The sequence below is a fragment of the Gambusia affinis genome, linkage group LG10 (assembly GCF_019740435.1).
Source record: "Gambusia affinis linkage group LG10, SWU_Gaff_1.0, whole genome shotgun sequence".
Lineage (NCBI taxonomy): Eukaryota > Metazoa > Chordata > Actinopteri > Cyprinodontiformes > Poeciliidae > Gambusia > Gambusia affinis.
In genome coordinates, this window is record NC_057877.1 from 15037672 (window position 1) to 15061250 (window position 23579).

At 39.8% G+C, this 23579-nt stretch overlaps 1 protein-coding gene across 1 annotated transcript in view; it reads left to right on the plus strand.

Moving 5' to 3' along the window:
* The window catches only part of insrb (insulin receptor b), an 81436-nt gene extending 59639 nt beyond the window's left edge, over positions 1-21797 (plus strand). The window contains exons 5-23 of the mRNA XM_044129397.1: positions 4416-4555; positions 4633-4777; positions 4867-5081; positions 5374-5500; positions 5663-5901; positions 6416-6583; positions 6657-6855; positions 9043-9166; positions 9331-9484; positions 9649-9797; positions 10852-11008; positions 11140-11236; positions 11757-11824; positions 11940-12169; positions 13368-13478; positions 13628-13790; positions 13889-14018; positions 14097-14231; positions 14514-21797. Of these exons, the coding sequence (XP_043985332.1) occupies positions 4416-4555; positions 4633-4777; positions 4867-5081; positions 5374-5500; positions 5663-5901; positions 6416-6583; positions 6657-6855; positions 9043-9166; positions 9331-9484; positions 9649-9797; positions 10852-11008; positions 11140-11236; positions 11757-11824; positions 11940-12169; positions 13368-13478; positions 13628-13790; positions 13889-14018; positions 14097-14231; positions 14514-14868 (3106 nt within the window). The 3' untranslated portion in view covers positions 14869-21797. The remainder of the gene's footprint in view (positions 1-4415; positions 4556-4632; positions 4778-4866; positions 5082-5373; positions 5501-5662; positions 5902-6415; positions 6584-6656; positions 6856-9042; positions 9167-9330; positions 9485-9648; positions 9798-10851; positions 11009-11139; positions 11237-11756; positions 11825-11939; positions 12170-13367; positions 13479-13627; positions 13791-13888; positions 14019-14096; positions 14232-14513) is intronic.
* Positions 21798-23579: the final 1782 nt, after the last annotated feature.

Genomic DNA, 23579 nt, shown 5'->3' on the forward strand with positions numbered 1-23579 from the left:
TCAGCACATGATGGCCGTGATAACACGGCTCTGTGGGAAACGTTCTTCTCTTTTATACCCCCATCCTGCTCTGGATAAATGTTTGCCAGTGTTGTGATGCTGCTGACTTTGAACCTTAAAGCTCACCTTTTGGTGCTGGTGGTTGGATCAGAAACTGATCCCATGAAGGGTCTGAAAGTTTTCCACAGCAGAGTTTGCGTTTACATGTCTGCCCGTAGATACCATGTGATAAACAAGACTTTTCCATCAGGACCGTGTTGCAACATCGCGGCCGATGTGTGTTTGGTTAAAACAAGAACTAACGTCATCACAGATGCGTAGCTTCTCACAAGCTACAGACACAGTCACAAAATTGGATGGTTACAGGATATTTTATTTACTTACATTGTATTCATGAAGGTCTACGGCAGCTTAAAACCACAACTGCTGTAATGATCCAGTGAGGGTCGACTGGATGTTTCACTTAGATGCTCAGTTTCTGTTTTTTTGTGTTGTCCACCACAGAGTTGGGTAGTAACAAGGACTAAAAAAATTTACTTTTACAAGTATTTTTATTATTTTTACTTGAGTAAGGTTAGTCTGAAGTATCGCTACTTTTACTTGAGTAAAATTTCTGGATACTCCATGTGAATGACTTCACTGTATGAAGAACAAACTTGTTTTAACCAAAAATTAACCAGACACAGACAAACACTGCAGTTTTTGTTAAAGTGAAGTTTTATATTGAAAACTGATTTGGAAAAATGTTTCTTTTGTGTGATTTTGTTATTTTATAATTATGCAATTTATATTAATTATTTTAATTTTAATCTTTAAAAAATATACTTGTATATTTTATTCTGTCTTTTAAATGTTTTGTTCGGTTAATCAATAATGGGGTTGCCTTTTTACTTAATACTTTTATGAGAAATTTCACAGATTGTTACTTTTTAATTTTACTTGAGTAAAAATATGTCTAAGTAATTCTATTCTTACTTGAGTACAAGTTTTGGATTCTCTATCCACCTCTGCTTCACCCATCTGTTTATCCGTCCGTCCGTGCATCCATCCATCCGTCCATCCATGAATGAATGAATGAAACCTTTTAATTCATGGAAATAAATCAAACGTGAACTGAGAACTCTGCTGACTTTAGTCTGGAAAACTATAAAATTTGGGCATTGTTAGGATGGCCCTTAGCGGCGGGTTTACAGAGGAGTCTTGAGGCAGAGAAATAGTGCAGACCAACCAGGTGTTTATTTTCCAACATTTAACATGGAGACAATCCTGAATGCAATGGCCATGGGTCTTAGCAGCAGCCACACCAAACTAACCTGCAATGTGGCCAACATACAGGTTTTTATAGTCCCTGGCTGCTCCCATTAACAACCCCACCAAGAAACATGCGACTTAATGTGGTAGGACAAAATACCTATATACAGACAATCTTGATAAAACAACTAAATCTTCAACATAATCATAACAACACTCTTCATTTTTAAGCTGCCATTTCATTTCTAAAATACCTTTCTATAAATATAAATCCAATCATTACACTTCTAAAATACATAGTTTCATCGCTCCCCCTCTTCCATCTGCCTTTGGTCTCTTCCGGAACCTTTATAAGGTGTTCAGGCCCCCGGGGAATCTTTTAGCCTGAACACCCTGCAGAGGAAGAGACAGAGGTAAGCCATTTCTACAAACATTTTAGTGTATTTCAGACAGTTACAAAACCCATCCATTTGTTTGTTTTATTTTAACAGGACACCATCAGTTCCAGCTGAGGTGCCACTGGACAAAACACAAACAATAAAATACTTCAACTTGCATTTGTCTCATCATTCAACCCCTTTTAGGTGTTTTTATATAAGTAATGAAAACCTTCATTACAGGCATGAAAAATGTTCATTACTGGATATCGCAGTCCAGCTCCCAGTCTTAATCTCTTCATTTCACAAATCAGTAACATTCCTCAAGATATCACACATTAACAGACATTAAGCTTTATAATGTCATACTGTACACCTTTGGAAATTTGCTCCAATCTGTTTGATGATGTTAAATTCATTTCAACTAGTGATTCTCTTCCAAACTGCGTTTAGCCACATCTGCTGCTCTCAGAAAGCATCTGCTTCTGTCTGCTATGGGAAAGGAGTTTGCTCATCTTTTTTTGGACAACGTGACAGCGAGCACGCAGTCCCACATTTGGTGTGGTTCTGTCAGGGTTGGGCCGAAACCAAAACCTGAGCGTCAGCTGCAGGCCTCTGGTCTAGATGGTTCCAGCAGACCCCGGAGTCCGAGTCACAGGGTTCAGATAAACACTGTCCCTTTAAGAGTTGCCCTCGGAGCCCCGGCCTGTCTGCCTGCGTGTCTGTGTTTTTGGTACAACAGCCCAAAACATTCTCCCTTTTCTGCGCTGCAACTAGAGCGTTACGCTGGAGAGGCAGAGTATATGTTTTTTTTTTTCTCCATGTGTGGGAGACGGAGAAAGACAACTCCTTGAATTTTTTCCTATTATTCATTGTTTGTTGTCTTGTTACCGTGTTTTCGCTCGCTCAAAAATCATAAAGCGAGGAACATTTAGTTGGTCTTTAATTGGTAGGAATTCTCAAGCGTTCGATAAACTGTAAACAAAGATCGTCGGGACTGAAACTGGGAGGTTTCCATATCTTTGTTCTAAATACCATTAGCATGAAGAGGGGGTCCTTGAATTTAAAGCATGAAGAGATTTCAAACGTCACTTTGTGCATAGCTTATATGTTTGCCTCAACAAACAACAGCATCCTTTGTAAGCTTGTATCCCCATGTGCAAGGGCTTTAGGAAAGGTGACTGCATGACCTTCTGCCTGATCTGAACTTGTTAAAGCTGCCAGCCAGAATTTTACACAATAACTTTATATGTGGTTTGTCAACTATAGACCAACATGCCATCATTTTTTTTTCTTTTCAAATGCTGTTTAGTAGTAAAAAAAAAGAAGTTAAAACAGCATCCCAAAGCGAAATTTTAATCCCGCCTCCCTCCAGCGACATCACATGAGGCATTTTTTTAACAACACTTTTATATAGAAACATACATCCCATAATCTTTAACAATACTGGCATCAAAACAAGAAGTCAAACCTGGATTGAATTATTCTCCAATAATTGCAAATTTGTTTTAAACCTTACTTACAAACATTTTTAAACATGGATGGACCAATAGGTCCATCCATGTCCATCCACTGATGCCAACTGATCAATTACAATCTTGTGATGTCATTGGCACTGTTGTTGCCATGGAAATCCATGTTTCATTATATAGATGTTGTCAGTGTACATCTGTTACTGGAACAAAAGATATGAGTTTGTTTTTTAGGATTTCTCACAGTTGTATTGTCAGTATTTGTACCTTTCTGTCAAAAGGTTAATCATTATCTTTCTGAACTATAAATGCAGCTTTTCTCCACACATTTTAAAGTCATTTTCAAGCGAAGCTCTTTGGCCTTGAAAGCTGTAGTCTGTAAAAGGAACAAAAAGATGGATTAAGCTCTTTAGAAATCTCTCAAGGGGTTTTTGAAGCTTGTTTGTCAATGAATTTCCTAAAAGGCGCTATCAAGGCTTCTTCGTGCTGTGAAATCCTGCCTGCGTTTGTGATTTCGTGCAGAAGTGCACATGTGCAGGCAGAGGACGTCACCGGGTGAACAGAGAGACAAAGCAACAGGCGAGAGCCCCTTTGGGATCTGCGGCGGTGTTTGTTTGGGTTTGTCAGTGATTACGCTCTCTTTGATCATTCATGTCGGTCGCCTCGGTCCAAATAAACATCAAGGAGGTGCAGAAGTGAGCGAGAGCGGGTATAATCTGAGTTTATGGGCTCATTATGGGTGTTATCTGATTACCGGAGAGAAACATTCACTTCTGAATTGTGAGCAGAGTTTTGCAACCAGCAGACAGAAGCTGGTTGTCATTTGAGCTCCAAATTAATTTGATTTGCAATCACCACCTAGATTCAACTTTTGGCATATTGCAACCTCAAATTTTATATATTTTCCTTGGTTTGATATGGTTCAGTAAGACAAAGTACACAATGATTGTGAAGTAAAAGAAAACTGATGCATGTTTTTTTTACATTTAACAACAAGTGTGCTGTGGATTGATATTGTTACTCTGATAACCCTTAAAGAAAATCTGAATCATACTTTGTCAATTTGGACATTTTCTGTGCATTTGGAGCTCTAGGACACTCATTGTATGTTAGAATAGAGTAGAATTGAATATATTGTCATTATATCTGAAGGCACAACAAAATTGAGGATCCTCCTACCAAGCCACCTTTCATTGCTAAACTAGGATTATTCATTTAAAAAAACAACAAGCAAACAAGAATATAAGGAAACAATAGATTTGAAATTTATGCACTGTCCTGGTTTGGTTTAATCTCAGTTTTTGTGTTTGTTTAGGCTGACCTGTGAACCTTGTGCGGGCCCCTGTCCTAAAGCATGCCAGGGAAATAAAACGATTGACTCTGTAACTTCGGCCCAGGCGTTAAGAGGATGCACCGTCATTGAGGGCAACATGGTCATCAAGATCCGAGGAGGAAGTAAGCAGTTTACCCACCGCCTCATTTTTTATTTTGTATAATCGTCTCTGCAAACTCCACTGTCTTCCTGCTTACAGCTAACATAGCGGCCGAGCTGGAGGCTAGCCTTGGACAGATTGAGGTCATCAAAGGTTACCTGAGTATTCGCAGAGCCTACGCATTGGTCTCCCTCTCCTTCCTGCGAAAGCTACATACCGTTAAGGGAGAGCAACTTGAAGCAGAGTAAGCGCTCCTTCTTCCACCCCTCGTCTCATACTGGTTTTATGCTAGGATGAATCCGTTAACTGCTTATCTCTGCGTTCCTCCATTAGTAGCTACGCCTTTTACGCGCTTGACAACCAGAACCTCCGCCAGCTGTGGGATTGGTCCAAGCACAACCTGACGATCGAGCGAGGTCGCACGTTCTTCCACTTCAACTCTAAGCTTTGCATGTCGGAAATCAGAAAGCTGGAGGAGATAACGGGAACCAAGGAGCGCAACCAGAAGAATGACATCGCAGCTCGCACCAACGGAGACCAAGCATCCTGTAAGAGTCCTCATGTCTGACTCAGTAAACATTTTTGAATAAAAAAATATTGAAAACCATTCGTCCTTTTCCACCCACCTAAATATGCACCACTTTGTGTAGGTCGATAACATCTCAATAACATCAAGTTTGTAAATTTAATGTCTTAAAATGTTTTTAAAGAATTAACGCCTTTGTTGATGTTTTGGATAAAACTTTGTCTTATCAAACTTTAAGAGAGTAAAGGTATCTGTGACGTGTATTTTAAGCTAGTTATACAAATATGTTGACCCCTGACTCCTTTGTTGTGTAGGTGAGATGCAGCTGCTGAACTTCACTTCTGTCAAGGTCAGGTACAACATGATCATCCTGAAGTGGAATACGTTTTGGCCATCGGACTACAGAGACCTGCTGGGGTTTATGGTTCTCTACAAAGAAGCGTAAGTGAGAGGTTTTTATATCCCGAACTGCATGTTTTTTTGTTTTGTTTTTTTATTACAGGCATTGTTATATTTATGATGTCATAGTTATTGTGCATTTGTTCTTTTTTTTTTTTTTTCTTGAATCTTCTTACTGACTTTTCATTTTAATGCCAAACGCAGCCCGTACAAGAATGTGACGGAGTTCGACGGACAGGACGCGTGTGGCTCAAACAGCTGGGTGATTGCTGACGTTGACCCACCGCCCCGCGCCAACCAGGAAGATCCAGGCTACCTCATCCGGTCGTTGAAACCCTGGACCCAGTACGCCATCATGGTTAGAACCCAGCTGTCTGCGTCTGACGAGCATCAGGTTCATGGAGCCAAGAGTGACATCATCTATGTTCGCACGAACGCCTCAAGTAAGTAGTACTGACCCTGATGTTCGTTTTAGATTTTTAAACTGCTTAGATGACATGTAAAAATATTTGTTTTGTCAACTGGGTCCAGATCTCATCATTGACAGAACCGTTTAGCTTAACTTATTGTAATAAAACCAGAATCACAATTCTGCTCCTGACTGCATAGTTTCCTCTCCTGAAAATAATTCACACATGTTTTGCTTGTTTAAACTTGGAACTGCATGCGGTGTTTCTTTATTGCATTCTTATTTCTTCCTTCTCTTCTGGCAAATCAGTAACAGTAAAACCTCTCACTGTTTAATGTGTGTCGGATGAGAATATTCGAATGAAACAGAGAGAACATTGGTGTCTGTAAAGATGCCAATGTATCTCTGGAAGCTGCATAACCCTGTTGTCATTCCTGTTTGTACATTTCTGTTTGCATCCATTCAAGTCTATCAAGCAGTTCTAGTTCAAGGCTGCACCGTGCCTTATTTTACAGTTTTGGCTAAATGTCGTCTTTTGCCTCCTTCAGAGCCCTCTGGACCTCTGGACCCCATCTCGTCCTCGAACTCCTCATCTCAGATCATCTTGAAGTGGAAGCCTCCCACCAGTCCCAATGGCAACATCACCCACTACCGGGTCATCTGTCACAAGCAGGAGGAGGACAGTGACCTCTACAAGTTTGACTACTGCCTGCAAGGTTAGTAAAAACTGAAACCATCGGCTGCTCCCCTTTCTCCTGGCTTCACCTCACACTGCTCCATCCTCCCCAGGAATGAAGCTGCCATCCCGCACCCCGACCCACCTCGACAGCGAAGACGAGCAGAAGTGGAACCGAACAGAAGAGCCCAACTCGGGGGGCGGGTGCTGCACTTGCCCAAAGACGAAAATGGAGATTGAGAAGCAGCAGAAGGAGATAGCGTACCGCAAGACCTTTGAGGATTACCTCCATAATGTAGTCTTTGAGAGCAAGTGAGTTGTCCCAGATTGGCAGTCAGTTCAGTTTATTTATATAGCACCAATTCACAACTTGCGTCTTGCTAAGTCTTTTCCAGAGTCACATTTCCAGATGATTTTACCCATTTTTATGATATAAAAACCCTAAAATGCCTGATCAATTTTTACATTTTCATTACAAAATCTTGAAAGTCACAGAGAGACAAGCAACGAATGAATGACACTAGAAAGGATAAAAAGAAAATATTCAACAAGAGACATAGTCAGGAGGCAGAAAGTGATGAAAAAAGAGAAGGAAAGGACACAAAGGAGAAAGGGAAAAAGAAGAAAAGGGAAAAGAGAGGCAGGACAGGAAAAAATGACAGAAACAAGAGAGAGTAAATAAAGAAAAAACAAAAAGACCCTCTGAAGGATGGAGCCAGGAAGAAAATCTGGAATAAAGAATGGAGATACCAATACTTTTCCAGTTTCTCATCTTTTTATTTATCCTGACCTGAAAAACATCTAAATTCCTGAAATTTCAAGATTGAATGTGAACCCTGAGCAACAAAAAATAGCAAGAAAAAAAATGCAAGCAAGAAAATAGTGTGATTAAAAAGCAAGAACAAAACTAAATACAATAAATTAATTTTAAAAAATCACCTTTGATAACTTACTGTAAAGTAAGCTTAGTAGAGGAGTCAAGTCAAAAAAACACCAAACTATTTTAGCCTCCATTTTCACACACTAATCAGCTACCTCACAGTTTACAACATTTTCAGCAAACTTTTCATCCCACAAACCGTGACGTTCATCTCGAAGCAGCTCACATCTTTCTGTCTGTGGGTTTTCTTAGACGCTTGTTTTTGTGCAGGGCAACAATTTATGGGGGGCCTGAGGTGGGAGGTGCTGAGTATCTGACCCTTCCTTCCCCCTGAAACACACACACACACTTCACACAGTTCCCCAAGGGACTGATTACTGTGCCCATTTTCATTTATGCCAGTCAGAGGTGCAATCATGCGAACTGCCATTTGGAAACACACAAACACTCTGCTTCGCACACTCATTTCTCTGGACGGGTTGAGCTCTTGGTACAAACAACAATCCTCGTGCTCCCTAAGTCCATCAACCAGAGGGAGACATGGGTGTTTTTCTTCCACCTGACTGAGAATCAACTCGGCAGGAGTTAAGCATCAACATGGCGACCGCTGCTGTGATTAAACATGAATTCTGTAAATTTTTTTTAAGTTAGGAAAAGTTTATTTCGGTGCTTTGACAAATACAATGTCCTCCACAAGATTTATTGGCGCCTTTTATAAAAATGCCTTAAACCAAATGCTACCTCACATTGGGAAAGAAATCAAACCTTTAAGATTTATTCTGTGAAAAAGAATAACAATTATTTTAAGAAATAATTGTTTTTATAAAATACAGATTTTTCTTAAAAAATAAACACTACAGAAGCATTTTTAAAAGTAAGATTTTGTTATATTGATCAGAGTTTTGAGCAATTTCTAATTAATAAATCACAACTTGTTTCCATGGTGATAGGCCTATTTATTTTAGCCACTGTCCTGTAGGCCCATATTTATCTCTGCACAGTGAGCTTATTGGAGAATGAAGGATGCTGTGAATCTGTTCATCATTGAATGAAACTTTTCAGGAAACAAAAAAACAGCAAAGTAGTTGTTCAATTCTACTGTGTGATGGAATATGAATAAAGTTTTTACTTCAAACTAAATCATTCTGAGAGCTGGATATGGGCCCCGGGCCTCAGTTTGGAGAACCCTGATCTACAGAAGCACAAAAATCGCTCTCCGTTCCACCGTCGTGTTATTGTAGAAAGTATTTCTCTGTTGACTAGAGACTGATTTGATTTGACAGCAGGCCTGCCAATAAGTGTGACACCAGTTATTTTGATTAAAAGAAAACAAATCTCAACATTTTCCTTTCTTTTCCACTAGAGATGTTTTTAATCTGTTTACTCGTTTTTGCAAGAGTTGACAACACGTGTGGATTTTGCCAGATAATTAGAGGCGCTGGAGGTGAAGGAAGCTTCTCTCAGTGCCGTCACATGCGGCAAATGGCTGCTGGCGCCTTGAACGAGGCCAGAGGGAGTTTATCATTTTAAAGTCATGACGTCAGACCAATTCCTGTGAAAACCCAGTTCGAGGTCAAGATTCTTTGCTTTTGTAACGACTCCTTGCCCTGTTTCCCCAGACAAAGTCGTCCACGACGCTCTGTGGAGAATCCTGAGCCCATTGGGTCCACACACTTTTATTCCACAATGTCCAGTCTGCAGACCACCACTGCCTCATACAAGGAAGAGGAGAAGGATGATAAGGTATCCAAGGTTTCAAAAAAATTGTTCTGTTTCACGGGTAAACTTCTGATTCAGTGCTTTGTTTGTTTTCAGATGTTTGATAACGCAGTGTGAAACCCGCTTTATTATTTTCACGGCATCTATTCCTGCAGTCAAACTTATTGTCTCTCCTTATTTCTGCTCAGGTGGTGGAAAATGTGTTTGGAAGGGAGTCAACAGTCATATCCAACCTGCAGCACTTCACCAGCTATAAGATAGAGATCATAGCCTGCAACCATCCCACTGACCCCAGCCGCTGCAGCATGGCCACCTACGTCAGCGCCCGGACCATGCCAGAGCGTAAGGACCCTCTCATATATCAATTCATAAATCTTTACAAGTTGAATAGATATTTAAAAGCTACCACTGATCTGTTTGTTTCTCAAACTTAAAACTAAGACCATAGAATATATTGATGTTTGAGATGGAGTTACCTCCATTGAGATGCTGTTCCTAATGTCCAGTAAAAGCAGACGACATCCCGGGACCGGTGACCCATGAGATTGTGAATGAAGAACCTCCCCATGTGCTTGTGAAATGGCACGAGCCTCCATCGCCTAACGGCCTCATCATCCTTTATGAGGTGTTCTACCGCAAGGTTGGAGACACAGAGGTAAACCTCGGCAGCAGATAGAGATTTACAAACATGGTCACCACACCAAAAATCTAAAAACACTGAGAAATATTTCTCTTAATAGGCTTTATCCCATTCTATTTATCCATCCATCATTTTGTCAATGGAAAGGAAAAAGAAAGTGACTTTTGTGTGCACTTCATATGAAAATTGGATTCTGGTTCTGATAGATAGGTGCACATCTGTGACAGTGTGCGCGTTTGGCTCTGGCTGTTTCCTTGCTGCAAACGTGAGTAAAAGCCAGCATTAACAACAGCTCTGTTGCCAAAGTGACAGAAGCAGGAAGAAGGTTTCAAATGCAGCATCTCAAACGACATCTGCACTGCAGAGGAAGCAGTCAAGTCACAGACATGCAGCCTAAACATACTAAACTATAATTTATTAAAAAATACTTTTTAGAGCATGTTTTAAGGCTCTAATTAATTAACCAGGTTGTTCCTTTGTGGTTGCCTGAAGCAAAACACAGATTTAAAGATATTTTATTGTTCATGCATCATTATTATATTGTTAACATTTTTTAAAATGAAACAAGCAGTGATTATGTTTAGCTGTTATTTTGTAAGCTAATTCATTCATTTTGTAGCATAAATACTTTGAAGGTTTGAGTGCAGGGGCAATGCACAATAAATTAATCTAGTGTCTTGTCAAAGCTTTTAAAGATGAAATTCATAAGTTAAGGCATCATGCATCATTAATTGTAATTTACATATCTGTAAATCCACAAAATAATGCAAGAAGCCTTTTTTGTTTTTTCTGAAATGCTGTGGGTCATTTTGGCTGAAAGGCAGCTTTATGCGACTGCATTTCCATCTGTATCGGGTGTTTCTCTCTTCCATTTAAACGTAGATTTATTTCCTTCCTTAAAAAATCTACCTGAACACAGAATCCGACCAAAATTTTTGTTTGAGTCTTTTACTAAAAAAATATTACATCAGAGTTTGACATTCTTAATTTTTATCCAGTGTTTCTTTCCAATGACCTTATCTCTCATTATTTGTTAAGCAAACTCATACTTTTTCACTATTTTCTCCAGCCCCACTCAATTTGTGTGTCACGGCTGAGCTACGAGAAGTTCGGTGGCACCAAGCTCACCCTGCTACAGCCTGGGAACTACAGCGTGGTCGTCCGGGCCACGTCGTTGGCTGGAAACGGATCTTTTACAGAAACCACATACTTCTTCATGCCCAGCCGTAAGACAAGATTATATCCAGCTTTTCTAGTTATTTAATGTTCTCTTTTCTTCATAATGCGATTCAGCGTTTGCTAGATTGACTTTCAGAGTGATACATTTTCGTACTCATCGTCTTCTGTCTTCCTGCAGCTGATACAGGTATAGCTTTGATTGTTTCCGCTCCGATCGTCTCCTCCATCTTGCTGATGCTTGTGGGAGTCATCGCCTTTTATGTCTTCAAGAAAAGGTAAAAATTTAATTAAACTTTGTCCCAGTCAACGTTCCATCATCTCTAACAAACCTCAAGAGATTTATTAGGATTTTTGCTGTAGCCGAAATTGTAAAGTGGAAGAAAAATCATGCATGTTTTTCAAGTGTGATGTTTATTTTTATTTTGATGGTGTTCTGTGAAGACCTCAGAGGTTTTGTAAGGCCCTGCACTCTACTGATATTAAATAAAGCAGAATGAACTGGAGTTTTCACATGTTGATGGTACAAGTATTATTTTTTTTAACTGAAGTTGCATCCTTTGCAACAAATGATGAAAATGTTTGTGTTGTCATTTAGGAAGAATTTAATTATTTGCTTATCTGCATCTTTTAATACATGTTATATCAAAAAGACTAATTGGTTAATTGAGTAATCTGCTGAATGTGCCAATTTTTTTTATCCAATGAATCGATTGTCAGAGTAATCAATTACTTAAATAATCATTAGCTGCAGCTCCACTAGCAGCGTCTCACATGCTTTCTGTTCTTGTGTTACAGGCAAACTGAGGGTCCATTAGGAGATCTCATCACCTCACCAAATCCTGAATATTTCAGTGCCAATGACAGTAAGTCCAGCATGTACCCTGTTTTGTTTTTTTCTAAGTATGTTGGCACCGTAAAGAAGAAGTAAAAAAGATCTGTGAAGGGTTCCTGCAGCCATCTGTCTTGTTTTTTGTTTAGTGTATGTTCCTGACGAGTGGGAGGTTCCCCGGGAGAAGATCACGCTGCTCCGGGAGCTGGGTCAGGGCTCCTTTGGCATGGTGTACGAAGGAATCGCTCAGGACATCGTCAAAGGAGAACCGGAGACGCACGTCGCTGTCAAAACCGTCAACGAATCGGCCAGCCTCAGGGAGAGGATCGAGTTCCTGAACGAAGCTTCGGTCATGAAGGCCTTCAGCTGTCACCACGTGGTACGGGCGAAAGCCATCAGCGTCCGGCGTGCTGAGGCAGCTTGCTGACTCACAGCTTTTTGTCATGTTGCTGAAAGCAGCATGAGCACATGTGACTCACGGAGTCATGACTTGCTTGTTGTGCTGAAGCTGCCATATTGACACGCAGCTAGACTCCAAAGCAAATGTTCACACTCTGTGAGCGACAGTGCCTGCCATTACTATTTCATTAGACAACCTGTGGAGCAGCAATTAAGCCGCCACGCGTCCGCGCTGTCGGCTAAAAGCAAAACCGTGTTGGGATGCAGAGGAGGAGTTTTATTATTTACCTGGGGAGGAGGAGAGATAGTCCACATTGAGCAATAGTTTGTAAATGTTGCAACTTATCTGCATAGTAAAGACTCTCACGCAGATCCGGGAAAATATTTATATTTAATGTACTTGTAGTCAATGAATAAGATGCAAGCTACTGTCTGTTTTTATATATTTTGTGTTTTTCCAACCCTCTAGATATAGAATGTAACAATATTTATTCAATTGGATGTGTTAGATAATATCTGGTTAAATTTAAACATTTAAATGCAAATTTCACACTTGAAGTCTCTGTAAAATGAGCCGTTTCATAGATCAGCACTGCCTGTCACCTAGCAACCTCAATGGAATTCCATCTGTCACTTAGCAACCCAAGCAGAGCTCCAGCACGTTTGGTCAGCTGGTTTTACCGCTGTGTGTGCTGTACAATGGCTGCTGGAAAAAACAAGTGTTGCTAACATCCCATCCAGAAACCACTTCCTGTATTCTTGTTGGTTGTGCAGGAGGCTCTACTTCTGCTTTTCAAAGGTGAATGGTTGTATAATTGCAGCCATTTTCATGTGTGAATGTAGACATTGAGTTGTGGGCCAGCAGCAGCTTATTTGCATATAAAGTGACAAGAGACCTAAAAATGGCTCATTCTGAAAGGAGCTCCAAATAGGCAGAATTGAGCAGACCAAAATGTCATCATCTAAAAAGGATTTTGTTCCAAAAATGTAAAGGACATGTTTAGTATTGCCCAAAGACCTAAACTAATGTGTTTAAGGAAGCATTATAGTTTACCTTTACTGACATTTACGGTGAAAGCACCCCTAATAAAAATGAGTCCAAATAATAAATAACAAGTGTTTAAAAATTACAGTAGTTATTTGTATGCTCGTTTGTAATATTTTTAATGTGTTTTTAGGTTCGTCTGCTTGGAGTCGTGTCCAAAGGTCAGCCCACGCTGGTGGTGATGGAGCTGATGACTCATGGTGACCTGAAGAGCTACCTGCGGAATCTGAGGCCAGACTCAGAGGTTTGTTCATCCTCCCACCTCCACATCACCATTTTTATTACCAGTAAAGAGAAAATATTCCCTCGGCCTGTTGGGATTACAAACAGACTGATTGAAAGGAATAATTCTGTATAAAACATGAAGACGTTTGTTGTTTTATGTCTTTCTAGAACAATCCATCGGGGTCCCCACCGCCCACTCTGAAAGACATGCTCCAGATGGCAGCAGAGATCGCAGACGGCATGGCCTACCTCAACGCCAAGAAGTTTGTGCACAGAGACCTGGCGGCCAGGAACTGCATGGTGGCAGAGGACTTCACCGTCAAGATCGGAGGTCCGTGCTGGTTTTATTTTCCGTGATTTTCCCACTGTCGGCCCAGTGAGCGTGAGAGGATTTTCCTGGATGCTGACTTGTTATTTGCTCCCACACAGACTTCGGAATGACGCGGGATATTTACGAGACAGACTACTACCGCAAAGGAGGAAAGGGCCTGCTTCCTGTCAGGTGGATGGCTCCAGAGTCTCTGAAAGACGGCGTGTTCACCGCCCACTCTGACTGCTGGTACGTCACGCCTCGGACCCCGCACCGACGCCGTCCTGAAAACAAACCTTTAGTCATGTTTGTGTGGCCTGTTTGCAGGTCGTTTGGGGTCGTGCTGTGGGAAATCAGCACTCTAGCGGAGCAGCCTTACCAGGGCTTGTCCAATGAGCAAGTCCTGAAGTTTGTGATGGACGGAGGGTTCCTGGACCGACCTGACAACTGCCCTGAGAGGATGTAAACAGAGATTGTTTCTATTCATTTCCTTTTTCTTTCTAGTAAAAGTAAACTGACTCTTCGCAATAATTCTCCTTTCAATGAAGTAATTCTGATTTTAATTTCTTTACTATGAAGCTTTGACATCAAGCTAGTTTCAAATGTCTTTGTGTCTTAATTATCCCAAACTGGACAAAACTTCAACATGTGTGAATAATTTTGTAAAACTTGTTTTTTTTTTTTTTTGTGGTGTGATTTATTTATTTATTTTTTTGTTAATCTGGTTTCGTGTCTCACAATCAGGCACAGCCTGATGCAGATGTGCTGGCAGTACAACCCCAAGATGCGGCCGACGTTCCTGGAGATCATCGAGATGCTGCGGGACGACCTTCACCCGACCTTCCAGGAGGTCTCCTTCTTCTACAGCGAGGAGAACAAAGTCCCCGATACGGAGGACTTCGACCTGGACCTGGACAACATGGAGAGCATCCCCTTGGACCCGTCGTCTTATTCCCAGAGGGAGGAGAGCTTAAGCAGAGACAGCGGGCCCTCAGTGGCCCTCAGGGGGAACTACGAGGAGCACGTCCCCTACACGCACATGAACGGTGGCAAGAAAAACGGGAGAATCCTGTCGTTGCCCAGATCGAGTCCTTCCTAACACCCCCTGAAATGACTCGTAACATTTCCCTCGTCCCCACACCCCCTGTCTTTCAGTCCATTTTTCTGTACCCTGCAACCATTTTCTAACGATTTTCTTACTCTTAGAGAAACTCTTAAACAAAAACGACAAAGAAAAAAAAAATAATGACACGGATCTCAGGACTTTGAATTTTCTTCCTCACGGCTGCCAAACCAAGGCAAGCAAGGGATGCAAATGCCTCTTTTTAACTTGCTCCACGACACATCAGACTTCAAATTACCCAGGTTTGCGGTAATAGATTAACAGCATGTTTCCAGGACTCCTTGTGACGGAAACAACAATAAAACAAAACGAAACAAAGAAAAAAAAAATAATAATCAAAACTGTGAACACAACAAACCTTAGACAACCAAGAAGGCTGCTCGACCTTCCCCTCCACCCTCCTGCCGAACTGCATTTTCCACACTTCTGTGCTTTTAACTTTTTTTGTCTCTCCAAATGAAATCTTTTTACTCTGATAGTGGCCTTTTTTAAAATACGTGGCCTATAAACTAAAGAATCATGTCTAAGTAAATTCCTTTTTTTTTTTGTTGTTGTTGTTGTACGATGACTTAATCAGTGGGATGAATTGATCTTAGAACAAACATCTATTCCTGGAGGAGCGTTTTTTTTTTGTTTGTTTTTTTTTTTCGTCTAATTTTCTCTTCTTTTTTTTTTTTTCTTTTCTTTTTTGGTTCTGCAAAATTCCGAACTGCACACAGATTTATCTGGTGTTTGGTGAATAGTTTTAATTTATTGGTTTTACTTCCCTCCTCTTTTTGTTTCTGTGTCCTCACTTTGTGGCTGAAGGATATTTAAATAGTTAGAATTTGGACAAAAGAGTTCATCAGACTGACCAATAGCTGCTGCTTTGATATATTATAGTGGGTATAGAAATATATAAATATATATATTATGTATAGTATATATATAAAATAATGGCATTTCTAAGCCAATGTTTTATATATAATATACTGTATAACGTTGATGGGGTTTGGGTTTTGTAAATACTGTAGTTGATATTTGTGTTCATCTGAGGCTTTGGTTGCATTTTAATGTCTTTGTTTTTTTTTTAAATAATTATTTTGGTTTTTTTAGCCCTGGAAGTTACACTAATCTACCGTCAGTCTTCTCTGTGTCTTAGGCATCCAGCCCTTGATTATACCTTATTCTTTAATTTTTTTACAATCTTGGGGGGGAAAATTTCCCATTTCTGGAGGCAACCTTACTACTGGAGAAAAAAATTGAAAAGATTAATATCCTATAAGCTTTACAAATGGGGGATGGAGGCCTTTATAGGGTCAAAGTGCTCCTGATACGTGTTCGTCTGCCGTTTTCTCTTGTCGCATCACAGTTTGCCTTTTGATCTCTTTGGCTTTTTTTGTGGAGGAAAAAGAGAAGAAACGAAATTGGGTTGCAAAAAATTTGGTGTGGAAATTGTGTAACTTTCTGTGTTTTAGTTCAAGTTTCGTCTCGGTTAGGGCTTGTAAGAAGGGAGGTGAAGTGGACGATGTTCGGGATTTAAATCAGGGAGAGTTTCTCCATTAAAGTTGAGGATTGATAAATCTCCCACAGTTCATTGCTCCTGCACCGCCATCGCTTCCTCCACGGCTTCCCGCCGGCCGCTGAACTCTCCTCTCCAAAGAGGTCTGGTGGAAATTTCCACGTTTTTCCTGGCCGAGGGCTGCAGAGAGATGCAGAAAGTTCCAAATGTATTCACAGCCGGCAGTCAGCACACCGGGTGGTGGTGGGGGGATCATGAGTAGATTGTTAATCTTTTTCTCCTCCCTGCCATCACATGCAGTCAGAGCACGGCGTGCAGCAGCTTTCTCGCTCAGGACTGACATTCCAGGATTTTTGTCAAAACTCCCCATTCCCTCGAAATCCTGTTACGTTGAACTGTTTTGCTGTGTTCCTCTTTGGCCGCCCGTTTTTTTTCTTCTTTCTTTTTAGAAGATAAACACTCACTTTTCACCCCATAAATCTAAAACGTTCCTGTCAGCGGCGCCAACAAATCAGCTAAAAATGATTTCCATTCAGAGCAGATGGTGAGGAAACGCGTTTCTCTCAAATGGCATTTTTCGCTAACCCTTTTTCTTCGAGGACACAGATACTGTGATCGCCGAGCCAGCTGAGCAGCGTTCATCTTTTAAAGAGTGGCCAAAGTCAGAGATAGCAGAGAAGCTGCCTCCATGTCTCACCAGTGCCTTTTTACATTTTTTCTCTCCAACAAAACCAGAGCCTCTCTTAAGGCTGATGTAACACACAGGAAACAGCTCCCCGTGCACTCGCTCTTGTTGTTTTGATATTACAAGAAAAGCGAAAGGTTTCCGATATGTTCTTTGACACGAGGAGTCATGTTTGGGTCGGTGTGGACAGACCAGGGTCTGAATCGTTGCTACCTGGAGTCGTCTGAGGTTACGGTTGGCAGAAGGGAACAAATGTGTTGGTACAATTGGAAAACATGTGTGACTAGCCTTAAAATCAGTTGTTTCTGTGTTGTAGTAGCCTATTCTCACTCTGAATATTTTTGGGCAAATCCAGCCTTTAATTTGAATACAGTTACTTAGTTCAAGAAAAATCAACAGCAGTACATTTACTGGCTTGATTTTGTGTGCTGGGAACCATTTTTATGTTAATTTGGAAGCTAATGAATTGTTTTGGACATTTATCATCCTGGAAGGTTTAGTGTCATGACATATTATTGGTGTAGTCCACCAGTTTTTTGCTAAAATCTTTGCTAAGGTCACCAGGAACAGTTAAGGACTAATTGGCCCGCAGCATCACAGATCCTCTTCTTTACAATGGACATGAAGTTGTTTTTTTTTTTTAGACTTCAGTCTAATTTGACCAACGCACACGATTCCCAGAAGAGTTTAACAAACTCCACATAGTCACGTTTGTGACGGTTTTACAAAAAGGCTGAATCTCTTTACCAACCACTTGGCATGTAGATAGCATTTAATGGTTGCTATGGAGACTGGCAAAACCAGGAGGCCATGTATTCCCCCAATTCCCAGTGAACGTTTTATTACCTCCATTACACAAACTGTAAGTGATGGCAATTTAAATCTTAAGCAAGCATAAAACAAATAAATCCTTCAGATTATATATAAAAATATTATTTCTTATGTATCTATTGGATTTCTTCTGAGATTCTGCTGCAGCAACAAAAAGCAGGACTGAGACTTTTTTTTTTTTTTTACACATGTACCAGGTTTAACCAACAAATTTGTTTGTCTGACATGTTGAACAGTAATGCCAAGGATGTGAAATTTTGAGCTCCATACTTGCCTTACCAGCTCCATGCTTGAGATATAAATGGGCAACAAAAGATATTTAACTGCACAACTCTGGCTTATTAAGAGACATTTGGAATATTCTACCAATTCTACTTAAGGTTTCCAACTCTATCACACTACAGTACGCACTAGTTTCTAGCATGGTCTCTGGTCTCATCGCCATATGCAAATGTTAACTTATCTTTGACAGCTTCTTTGGAAGAAGCAACTATTTATTTCAAACTGAACACACTTTCTTGCTTTGATTGAGCGTCGGTGAGGTTCCGGGTGGAGGAGCTGGCGGTGAGCAGCTCTGTTAATAGTTTGTAAGTAGTCGTCGTCTTCGTCTTTGTGTTTGGCCGGAGTCTACCTCAGTGCAGGAGGAGGAAACCGTTCAAAGAGCCTCAATCATCCCCACTGTCTGCTTAGCATTACTGCAGAGAAAAATCACCTAATCCCACATTTCACACTCACTCATATGGTGTTAACTCTCCCCTGCTTTCTTTTAAATATCCTGAGTTACTGCTTTGTCTTGTGTCAGGGGGAAGCCTTGCGTTATTTTGAGTTAAACACAAACCTTGGAGCTTGGTGAGCGGCTCCTTCTCACGCTCCGCAGCCACAGGAGGAAGCAGATGACCTCCACGCTCCTTCTCTCTGCTCACATCTGCTGATTTCACAGCAGATCCTGAGTGTCTCTGTGATCACCTGTTTGCAGCCAAAGCTAACAAAGCTCAGTCACGGACCTTACGCTCTGTAAAACGACCTTCCCCACATTCATCCTCCTCTTGTCTTGAGTCTGATTTTTGTCGTCTGTGTATGTTTTTTTTGCTTTTTTTTTTTTTTTTAATCTTCATGTTTTTTTCAACTGTGAATATCAAGAGATGACCTTTTATTTTGTGTTATCGCCATGGATACAGTGGGTCTGTTCACGACACAGAAGTGCGGGCCGGGTTAAACAGGACTTTTTACCCTGCTGCAGAGGAGAACAAGCTGACTGGGACAATCCTGTGTGCCATAAACAAAAACTTTGAACAGATTTAAAATCTTGATTGTAAATTTTCGTCTCAGGGAGGCGGCTCAATGCTTTGTCTCAAGAGCATAAAGAGGAGGAGGAAGAAGAAGAAGAAGAGCTACCAACCTTTTTATCTACTCTAAGTCAATTAAAGATAATCAGGAATCCTCGTCTCTGTGGGTCTGATGTGATGTGGTTCAGACTGCCCTCTAGTGGCTTACAGGGGGCATTGCAGTGCCTTCTTAAGACTATTGGCACACCTGACTCAAACTGTCCCCCAGACTGACTTGTCTCCAACAACCACACAAGATTTTCCGTCTCCAAGCATTAAATAAAAACAGTTTTTTTTTTTCATTTATTTATTTTTTACACATTCTGTTTCTTTTTCCTTTTGGCTGTAAATGCAGAAAAATTTTTTACATACTGTAATTTGTGACTAAGAAGAAAACAAAAGAAAAGCTGATGAACTCTACTCTGCTGAGCTCCAGTCTGCTTTGTCGATTGGATGAGAAATGTGCACCAGTTTGATGGTTTAATGTCCGTCTCTGATCCGTCTGTTACCACTGGGACGCCCAGCCCAAAAGCACACACACACACACACACACACACACATAAAACAAAACAACAAAAGCGTATCATTTGGAAATCTCTACAATTATAATAAGCTCATCAAACTGTAAATAGCAGCCAATGTCGTCTGTCCAGAAAAATGGAAACAAAGAGAAGCACTTGGTTTTAGGGAAGGTTTGCTAAACTCTTGGGTGAGAACAAAGCAAGATTATGGTTTATTGTTTTTGTTTTATGCAGATATAAAAGTATTACATTTTAGAGATGTTGATTTCTATTTTTTTAGCCAAAGTAGGAGAGGATAAATACAATACTTTTTTCTGACTGTAAAGATTTCCTACTCTTGTACATGACGAATTTAATGTTATCGATGTGTGTATATATCTTTTTCTAAATTTAAGATTATTGATTTTTCTTCTTTTTATTGTTTTTTAATGACCCGACCCACCACACAGAAACATGCCCTCGTCTGTTTGTGTATTTAATTAGGAGGAGAAGCAGCTTTCTAGTCTGAGGACAAATTCAACAGGATGTGGCCTCAAACTTTCGGCATCTCATAATTCCACACTAGTTTTGTGAATGTCGGCCGCCCAGGCCCTGTGGAAGCAGCATGTTGACCGTGAAAAGCCTTCTCTTCTCTCACCAATATGTCTCTTATTGTTTTAAAATTTTCAATGTAAAACATTTTTACTTGAAATTCGGAGTAGAGCTGGAGAAGACCACTGCTCGTGTTCATTGAGGAGGAACTCTGGGATGAGATCCAGAATAAACTTTAAAAAAAAAAAGAGAGAAGCTAATTTGTGCTTTTGAGTTCAACTCTCTGAAAGTCTGAAGGTGTTTCTTCTTGCAAAGAATAAAATGTTTGAGTTCAAATTATTTTTATTTAGCAGACCTACTTTCTCTTATCATAATTTAGTCAAAAGTTTACAAATCATTAAAAAAAAAAATCCTCTTTTAGGGGAAGATTTTTTTGTCCTGAAATGATCGATGATCACTTCCTAACCTTGTGAACTGCCCTGTTTATTCAATTAAGCAAAAGTGAAATGAGTGGAGTGCCATCAAGTGGTAAAGTGTGAGATTACAGTTAACTTAATCTCACCTAATTTTTGTTTTTCTCTCCTAATTTTCCGAAGTACATTTGTTCCATGTACCTTCCTCATATTTGCAAGGATGTTCAGCATGATTTGTTTTTCTAGAGGCTTTTATTCAAATCTTTATTTCTTGACAGGGCCTCACCTCACTACAGCTGCATAAATCTACCCAAGTTTTTTATATATACATATAAAATGGAACGCCTCCTGCTCTGACTGAATCCACCACTGTTTTATTTTAATGTATAAACTCAAATTGATCTCAGATAAATGACTGTAAACGGACCCTCTTCATAGCGTTAAATCGAGCTGGTGGTCTGCTCCAGTTTAGAAACCTTCTGTTTGTTTTTGTTGTTGCTGTCTGGTTGCTCCTCTTCATCCTCTCTGTCTCTAAGTGTTTCTCTCGGTGCACATAGGTGGTTTCCCAGATTTCTGTGTGTAGTCCAGATCCAGATACCTCTTTATTAATGTACATTTTATTGCGGATGTGTTCCTTTTTGGAACATGTTGTGTATACATTACGATGAGACGTTGTGTAAATGTGTGTTTGTACAGTCCAACCCCCCCCCACCCCCCCAAAAGCTTGCAAAACCCCACACAGAGGTCGCTTGACTCCCCCCCAACCCCCCTGCCCTCCTTCTCACCTCACACTGGATCCAGATGTGCCATGATCTGCGTTTGTGTACCACAGACAGCAAACATGTTGGAGTTCCTTTCACTCACACGCATAAAATGCAGAGATAAATGCTCATTGTACAGGATCAAAAAATTGTGCCATGACTAAAAGAACGCTTGACAATTTATTTTTTCTATACGTTTTCAAACGGAGAGCCAAGTAGTGACATGCAAAGAAGATGTTGCAATGATATGAAAATAAGAAAATCTTGCTGTGTGTAAATTATTCAACAATTAACTGTTTATATTAAAATTATGAATAAAATTATTGGAGAATATGCATCCATTTGCAGTCCTTTGTTCCATAAAACTGTGTGAGGCCTTTTCAGATACAAACTCATGGATCTGGTTTCAGTAATGATCAGAATCCATAGAGGCATTTTCCTCCAGCAGGAAGTCCTGGTTTAAAATCACAAAACATTTCTGAACCTCAAAGTTTTACAGATACACTCTATGTAAACATGTTATTTATATTTTTGAAAGAAATACAGCACATTTTATTTACTGTTTTAGGTTTTAAAAGAAGAAAATACCAATCACAGAAAGAAGCTAAGATCTATAATCCGCTATTAAAATGCTCATTGCTGATGTCAGTTGACAAAGGGGCTGAAATAAAATTAAAGTCCAATTAACTTTTTATATATTTGGATGTTTATTATAATCTACAGCAAACTTTCAAATGTGTTCCTCTGAGGCATGATGCTTGTTCTTAAAAATGGTAAGTTAGCAAATTTTAAACATTTCTTGTGCACAAAAACATTTTATTCCTTTGGCCAAAATGTCTTGTCCTAAGTCTTAGCTTTCCAAAAGTAGTGAGGAAATTAATTGATCTGGTGGAGACATGATAGATGTTGACCAAACACAACATTTATTAGAAAAGCTTTTTGAGAAATTGTAAATATTCTGTGTATTTTTTACCAGCAGTTTACTAAGGACAACATTCAGTTCAATTAAAGGTGAATTATTATATCTGTAATAATAAACTTTTACAAAAATGCGTAGAATTATTTTATATTGTTACTTCAGGGTAACATTTTGTAACAGTTTAAAATATTTCAGACTACAGATGATTTAATGACTTCTAATATTAAGTAACACATGTGTAACACATTGATAAATATAGATAGTTGTTTAAATTTTATTAAAATTTTCAAGCTTATTTTAGGCTAATGACTATTTATCGATATATTTATATACATATTATTACATTTTATCACCTTTTCAAAGCCTCTGATTCCCATGTGATCCTTTAATATGTTATACCTGACTAGTCCTTTGGGGGGCACTAGCACCCACTCAGCAGGGAATGGCCCACAGCAGAATCACCATTTCATCAAAGAAACAAATCAACAAAAAACACCCATCAGGTTAGGTACAAGGAATGTCTGAAATATGAATGAAAAGTAAACAAAACTCAAAATGTAACATAATGAGGGATTACTTAATGTGTTTCCCTAGTACTGAAGGTTCCCACAACTATCACAAATACATGATAATATCTGCACTAATGAGGGATTCATATTCTGATCTCTTGGCGCTGTGGCTAAATGAAAACCAATAAGGTCAGATAATCCACCGGGTTGTTTCCTTTCCTGAGGGGTGGATATCTCTGTGCTGGGTTTGTACCGGTTTGGATTCAGTCGGATTGTTTATTTTCGTTCATCTTTCATCAGTCGGTTCCGAATGTTTTCAGCTCTTCTGCTTCCTCCAGAAGTTTGCTTTGTGAATCTCCACACCTGACTGTTGTTCAGTAATGTTCTGTCTGTGTGTAACTGGGTCGTCTTCTGATCCTGTCCAGTGTGAGTCTGTGAGTATGAAATGACAGATTATTTGTCCCTTTTTATGACTCTTCATTCAGTTTTTGTAGTTCCTCTCAGACGTTCCTTTCATTCAGATATTGAGGTTTTGATCAAGTTTTCTTTGCTGAAGTGAAATAATCTGATTCTACATTAATTCTGTGTAAAATCCTAGAATCCTTTTGCTATGACTAATGTGTCTCAAAACGTTTTACCTCATTTGAAAGAAGTTAAGCTAAAAGTCAACATGAGATGACGCATCAAGGTT